Raw genomic sequence first — 7,694 nt, forward strand, 5'->3', positions numbered from 1 at the left:
TAGCCGATGTTTGAGACCATGTTCTGTACTAAAGTCTTCCATGTAGCGAAATGAATTCACCTAAGATGAATGGAAACTCCTCATTTCCTATACCAGTATCGTTCGGTAGAACTTTCTGCAATAATGGAAACATCTTTTATATGTGCCTGTTTAGTATGGGAACCATGAACTACGTGAACTACTGAGCATTGAAATGTGGCTGGTGTGGAGCCAGCCCCATAGCACAGTGGTTAAAGGAACCATTTCCAACATGGCTGATCAAAGCTCAAGTGCCAGCCCTGGCAGCTTGAAAAACATGCTGGAAACAACTATGTGCCCCAAATCTTGAAGGTACAGAGAGTAGAAGGGAAAGCGTTGCAGAAAGAGTTGCAGAATTGGGCCAGCTTATGGCATGGTGCCTAAGGTGACTGAATCTTACATGGTCGACTGCATGCATTGTGTCCTGAAACTGGCAGTTTGGAAAAGATGCTGGGTGCGTGTGAATGCATGCCCAAAATCCCAAGAGGAAAATGGAAGAGAAGGAATTGTACTTTGGCCATCCCCCCAGGGGGTGCTTTCTTACTTCCTGCCATCCTGAACCTTCCTCTCCTGCTGTTGTCATCTCTCTCTGGTGAGCACACATACCCCATGGCAAATTAAAAGCAAATAAATAAAGTGGAAGAAATAAAATAAAGGATTGGGACATGATCATGTCCCATTGTGGGGGTTGCTTTCCACCTCTCTCTGTCTCTTGTTCTCTGGTGAGCACAGGTGCCTTCTGGCAATTGGAAAAAGAAAATAAGAGAGAAATTGACCACCGAATAAATGAATTTATAACTTCATTTAATTTTAATTAATTTCAACTTAAGTAGCCACTTGGTGGCTAGTCACTTCCATATTAGTACAAATCTATTTGCAAATTAGGTATTCAAATATGTTTTCTTTTGCATACACACAATTTTAATTTGTTGCCAATATTTACACAAACCTGGACTGCTACTGTCACATGGCAACAATTTTCCAGAACACTAGCCACTGTACTTATATCTAGGAGCCCATGTTTCTTATATTATGTTTTCTCTACATTATGTGAATTTGAGATCCTTGATTTAGACTGAAGTGGGTAATATGCATGACTTTCATTGCTCCACTGGCTAGAAATGTAAAAGCACCCTGGAATAAAAGATGGTTTGGATCAGGTTTTAGGAAATTTGTGTTCATGCTGTGAATGCAGGGCCTGCTTCAGATTGGGATCCTTCCTCCAGAAGGATCCAAGAACCTCTGAGTGGTCAGAGTTTACTAGCTTGGAGCTCACTGGTGGCTGAACTCAGAAGCTGTAGCTGTAAAACATCAATGCTGCACATGCTGGAGGAAACTCAAGTATTAGGTAGATAAATGTGGGAAGCAAGTGATGGCTTGATGTCCATGGCTTATTTGATTCTGGATCTGGGAAGGTCTTAAACGACCACTGAGGCTGAAGTATGGAACTTTAAGAGGATCAAATTACAGCATAAAATGATCACTATTTTCGTAGAAAAATAAAGGTTTGGGCAACATGGCAAGCACAAAGAACTATAAAACTGGAATTCTCTCCAAGACCCTTCTGTTCCCATCAAGTATGGGGGCTATGATATCAAAACATTACAGAACTGAGATACAAACTCCTGCATAATGAAAACATTGGACTTACATTGAGGGTGGAAAGGGGCTCATACACAACATCCTGTGGAGTTGCTATTTTTTTGGTGAATTCTAATGGACACTGAAGATATCTGAAATTATACTCGATCTGTAGAAGATAGAATTAAAACAAATTAATCGGTCTAGTAAAGGCCCCAAAATTAGTTCTTGACAAATCTCACACATGAGTCTGCAATTCTGCTTAAAATTAAGTGATTCTAGTAAAGTTCAGTCATTATACCTAGAGAAAGAGAAAGTAAACTACTGCATAATAGTTACAAAAATTAAATTTCCTGGAAGTCTGTTATTTAATTGCCTTACAACTCATAGCCAAAGAAAAAGAATGAATTCTCAAAACATCACTTAGATCTTTTAGACTTTCATTCTTCAGGCAAAACTACCTTGGAAAATATTAAAGACTAGAAACAACCCTAAATCATGTTCTTAGAAACAAAGTATTAGGGAGAAACTGAGGACCTAAGGGATGAATTATCTTATACATAGATAATATAATAATACTGTAAATGAAACCAATGCTTACCATCCACAATAGCTTATATAACTATAGTAATACTATTTTAATATTTTCAATTATAATAAACTTTGAATTATTATGATAAAATGAACTTACATGGTAGTCTTCACAGGACTTGTCTTCTGTGGAATGCAACATGCAGAAATCTAGAAGTACCTTTGAGAGAGAAAAACAAGCTATTATTCAGGGGCAGAAGAATAGGTATAAGAAGGATTTTATCCCAATTCAAAAATAACACACAAGATATCCTTCTTCCCTTCCTTTGCTTCTTATACCTCAAGGATGAATTATAATTCATGTCATTCAGGAACAAAGTTTAATATACAAAATGTTACAAATATCCCTGATTGGCTTAGAAATTCCAGATTCAGGAAAATGCCATATGTTTGAGAATGAAATTCCATTTACTAAAGTTTAGATAAGAGAGATTCCATTAGTTTTGCCTAAGATTTGATGCCTTTATGAGCTTCTGGAGAATATACAGATTAAGTATTCTTTTGCTCAGTATCTTACAAGGACAGCTCATTGTGCTCATTGTTTCTGCAGAAATCTTTCATCCCAGCACTGAGGTATTTTCTGTGGTTTAGGTCACTTTTTCTGTGTTTTTCCAGCCTTGAGTACTGTGTTTACTTCTATACCTCATTTACCAAGTAACACTGAGAGAATGTGTGTTCTGAGGGAAATGGATAGGACAGTGGGACATAGATGTAATGAAAAATGGTTGGAGACCTTCTACATGCTTAACTCAGGGAAAGAACACATATGCAGTCATTAGAGTCACCCCTAGGATCTGTAGGGATAAATACTTTTGTGGGGTCCTTGTCTACATAAATTATTTGAGTTATCCTAAATCTACTGGCCTGAAATCATGATCTTAAGAAAAAGAGAGTGCTTGGTCAACCTGACCTTTTGGAACTACAGAGAACACTATTAGTGCATCCCAGAACTCCTAGGGCATCTGCTCAACCTCACCAGCAGGACTCGTGGGAAGAAGGTTGAACTATTCCCTGGAGTTGGGAGAGATGGACCTGGCTGGTCTCAGGTACCTTGTCTCAGGGTGACATAGACAGTTTGAAGGAAGGCTCTGTTGGTGGGTGAACGTCAGTATTGAGAGCCACAATGGCCATCATGACAAATAAATACTAGTCAATAGTATATGCGAGGAAGAACTAGAGGCAGTTCTAGTTGTTATAGCTTGAGAACTTTGTAATCATCAACATAAGCGAAATAAAGGATGAGCTGCCTTATGAGGGTGGGTGAGAGTTTGCAATAGCAACTTTTTAGCAACTGTAATTATTGAGAACAAAGTCTGAAATGGCTTTCAACTCTGAATATTTAGGTGTTCTTTAATGGGATTTAGGCATCTGAAAAATTTGCCTGTAGGTCATTTGTGCATTGGATGGCTCCAATTTCCATTAGATGTCATAAAGAAAGGAAGCATTTGGCATGATAAGCATATATTGAATACATATAAACAGTAAGTACTAGTAGTAGTATTATTGGTAACCACAAAAACAATAGAAAAAAAATGGAGGTTTGTATGTTACATGACAACCATTATCCTGAATACTTTTAATTAGGTCGAAATGACAACAATAAATCCTGACATATTTCATGTCAAGCATATTTTTATAAAGAGTTTTTTTCCTTTGTTTTGTTTTTGGAGAGCTTACTTTCATGCATTCAGGGAGGTATTCTACCATTTCCATGATTGGACACTTATTGCTTGAAGAATAATGACTAAAAACCTTAAGGCAGTCATCCCATCTGTAAAATAAATAAATAAATAAGAGAAACACAAGTCTTAATTCTGCACAACAGTTGAAATTTAATATTACACTTTTAGGAGAAACCTAAGTTTAAGTTTATTCATGTGATGCAACTATTACACGTTGGCTTCAATGGAATTAATATGTGAACACAATCATCAACCCATTGATAGGACACTTGTCCATTAATGGAAGTTAGGAATGTAGGCAAATTCCAAGATGGTTGTTATTGTCACTGTTCTGTCTCTTTCTCTAAATGCCTTTCAAAGAAGGCAGACCTGTATGTTCTTTTGCTTCCAGAGTCACGAAATGGTAAATACTTTCAGCACCAATCATGTTAGTTAGACATGTCCACATCCACATCCACATCAGCAATACAGTGCCATACCCATATTTAATAGTTATTTTATGTATACCTCAAGTAGTGAGTTAAACTACAAACTAAAATGTGTCAGGTACACTGATAAGCATAGACTCTTCCAGAACATTAGAGAGTTTGCCCCTTTCTTCATCATATCCAGCTGGATAGGATATGAAGGTGCTTATGACACCAAAAAGGAACTAAATCTACAACAGAAGCAAAGAAAGGTCTATTTATTAGGTTGTTGGGAAAGTCATGACACATTTTTACATAGAAAATTATCTCATGACTTTCCCGACAACCCAGTATTTCCAAGTTCCTGTCCATGTCATACGGTCTGATTCTAAAAAGTGAAAGAAAGGCGACAGGCCTGCATTTGAGTGGCAGGATCCTGATGCGATAGGGAATTGGATAAAGAGGATTATGGCTCTGTTAGAATCTCTTCTCCTTGCTCTCTTTCTCCTTCTCTCTCTTTCATCTACACACACATGGCCTCCACCATTAAAAAACAAAAAACCTCCTTGGGAACCAGCAGTTAGTGTAATGGCTATGTCACTGTACTCCCACATAGTCGACTGCGGTTCACGTCCCAGACCCGGTGGCTTAAAACTCATGCCGGGCGCATGTGCATGCGTGCCCAAGATCCCGAGAGGAGAATGGAGGAGAAGGGATTGTGGCCTGACCATACCCCTGGGGGGTGATTTCTCACTTTCTGTCTCTCTGTCTCTCTCTGTCTGGTGAGCGCATGCGCCCTATAGTGAAAACCTCTCAAAAAAAAAAAAAGTCCTTAAAAACCCACAGTCACAAAGCTCATACATTAAGGGAAATTCTACTACATGGCACTATAACTATAGGGAGTGACCAGATCTGAGCAACACTATAGTGACTGTGGAGACACAGTTCTTGTGCTGACATTGCATGGCTAGTGAAAACTTTAATATAATCTACTTTTCATCTGTTAACACCACAGGGAGGTGTTAGTTAAAGGAAACTGCTAGCCAGAGAAGGCCAGAGAAGATAAGAGGAAGCTTGTATAGAACCACAAGATGTCACAGGATCCAGATCTTCAGTCAATAACATCAGAAAACTGGCTTTGCATTCTGCTTCTCCCTCCCCCTTTTGCTGTATAAAAGAATAAACCCGGGAATGGCTCAGCACCATGGCTGCCTTTGTCAGAGGAGTCTGGACCACCCAATTCCTGCTTTTCTCTGTTTGTGTGTCTGTATTTTCTTGTGAAATTCACCATTGCTCCCACTCAAAATCACATTTACCCACGCAAATCATAGCAAATAACAACCTTGAGATTTACCTTGAGAATTTTTTTTTCTTTTTTTGGAGAGGTTTTGGTATAGGGCACCTGCACTTGCCAGACAGACAGAGAGAGACAGAGAGACAGAAAGCAAGAAGTCACCCCCCAGGGGGGATGGCCATGCTGCAATCCCTTCTCCTTCTCAGGATCTTGGACACATATGCACACGCACCCGGCGTGAGTTTAAGCCACCGGGTCCGGGACTTGAACCGCGATTGACTACGTGGGAGTCCAGCGACATAGCCATTATGCTAACTACTGGTCCCCCTTGAGGAATGTTTTTACCAACATCTAGTTTTGTCATCTATTGGCAAGAAAGTATTGAGTAATGCCAGGTAGGGCAGCACAATTTCTTTGACAACAATAATTCCCTATGCTACATGCCTGAATCCTTTGAGATTTACTTTCCATATTTTAAAATTGGGAACCAAAGAGCAGAGAGGTTAAGCAGTATGCTGTTGTCACTTAAAACATTTATTTAAAAAACTAGGTAAGTCAGTCCAGCTACGTGGTGCAAGAGGTGGGACCATTTTGCCATGCTGGAGCTACATGAAGGATGACGGTTTGGATCCTGGGTTGACCTGAAACATACCAAGCATGTGTACAACTGTGATCCTGACTGAGAGGAAGACTGAGATGTTATAGGAACCTGTTGAGTTTGACCACTTCCCTCATTATCCCCTCTCTTTTTCTCTCATTCTCTTGCTCTCTGTTTGCTAAAGGAAATAACATTTAAAAAATTTATATAAACAAGTGACACTTCTAAATGTTGACTAACAACTGAAACATACTCCTTTTTTCTTTCTTTCTTCTGGGGCTGGGAAAATTCACAACGCCAGGGTGTACTAAATGTTAGTTAGTGGACAGGAGGGCAGTGCACCTTTTGTTCCTGATGGCCGTAAGAACCACCTCCTTCCTCTTATTGTGAAGTGCAACATGCAAAAAAGAGGCCTGCTGCTTGTTCAGGACAATCTCAGCATCGTAGCTCAGAAGAAGTGCAACGGCTTTGGCGTGGCCTTCTCTTGCAGCAAAGTGAAGTGCTGTGTTCTTTTAGAAAAAAGAAAAGACATTAAAAATGTCATATTAGATAGCTTACTATCTAATTTCCAAAATACATAAAATTTAAGATTTGTGTTCAGAATCAAAGTAATGAGTTTATATGAAACATTCTCCTAAAAGGTATTCAAAAGTGAATACATCTCTCAATGGCTAGAAATAGAAGAAGAGCCTCAGGTCTGAATAAACCAGGAAATATGTCTCCCTCAAAAGAACACAGTAACTCTCCTCCATCTCTCAGGGGAAAAACAAAACAAAACCAAAAAACAGAGGAAGTTACTAAAATGTCAGAGAAAGAATTTAGAACATTCATGGTGACAAAATTCTATGAGTTAGAACAGAAAAGAGACAATGAACTACAGGAGCTTAGGAAGTCCTTCCACAACATGAAAGAAGAAATGGACACTCAAAGAGTCAGATGGAACAGTTAGAGATGAAATCTGTAATACAAGTAATCAAAAACTCTCCTGAAAGTGTTAAAAGTCGATTAGACCATGCTGAAGATTGAATTTCGAATGTAGAAGATAAAACCTCTGACCTAGACAAAAACACCAAAAAGATAGAGAAAATAACAAAAAACACAAGGATAATATACAAGAAATACTAGATTCCATTAGACAACAAAACATCAGAATAGTTGGTATCCCAGAAGGTGAAGAATCCAATAAGGGCATGGAAAATCTATTCCATGAAATCCTGGCAGAAAATTTCCCAAGTCTAGAGAGGCACTCAAACATCCAGACCCAAGAAATACAAAGGACCCCAAATAGAATCAACCCAAGAAGATCTTCCCCAAGGTACAGCTTAGCCAAACTGGCAAAGACCACAGATAAAGACAAGATACTAAAACTGGCAAGAGAGAAACAAGTGACTTAACAAAGGTCATCCCATCAGATTAACACCTGATCTCTCAATGGAAACAATGCAAGCAGAGAAAGAATGGGAAGACGTATTGAAAGTGTTAAGAGAGAAACAATTTCAGCTAAGATTATTATATCCTACAAG

The 7,694-nt window shown here is 38.8% G+C and overlaps 1 protein-coding gene across 1 annotated transcript in view; it reads right to left on the reverse strand.

Annotated features, from left to right (window-relative positions):
• Nucleotides 1-7,694, reverse strand: part of TRPA1 (transient receptor potential cation channel subfamily A member 1) — a 70,448-nt gene that overhangs the window by 24,069 nt on the left and 38,685 nt on the right. Inside the window, exons 14-17 of the mRNA XM_006139794.3 lie at nt 6,514-6,680; nt 3,868-3,961; nt 2,291-2,350; nt 1,670-1,768 (exon numbers count right to left, since the gene is read on the reverse strand). Of these exons, the coding sequence (XP_006139856.1) occupies nt 1,670-1,768; nt 2,291-2,350; nt 3,868-3,961; nt 6,514-6,680 (420 nt within the window). The remainder of the gene's footprint in view (nt 1-1,669; nt 1,769-2,290; nt 2,351-3,867; nt 3,962-6,513; nt 6,681-7,694) is intronic.

This window comes from Tupaia chinensis, unplaced genomic scaffold, assembly GCF_000334495.1.
Source record: "Tupaia chinensis unplaced genomic scaffold, TupChi_1.0 Scaffold000002_1, whole genome shotgun sequence".
NCBI classification, from domain to species: domain Eukaryota; kingdom Metazoa; phylum Chordata; class Mammalia; order Scandentia; family Tupaiidae; genus Tupaia; species Tupaia belangeri.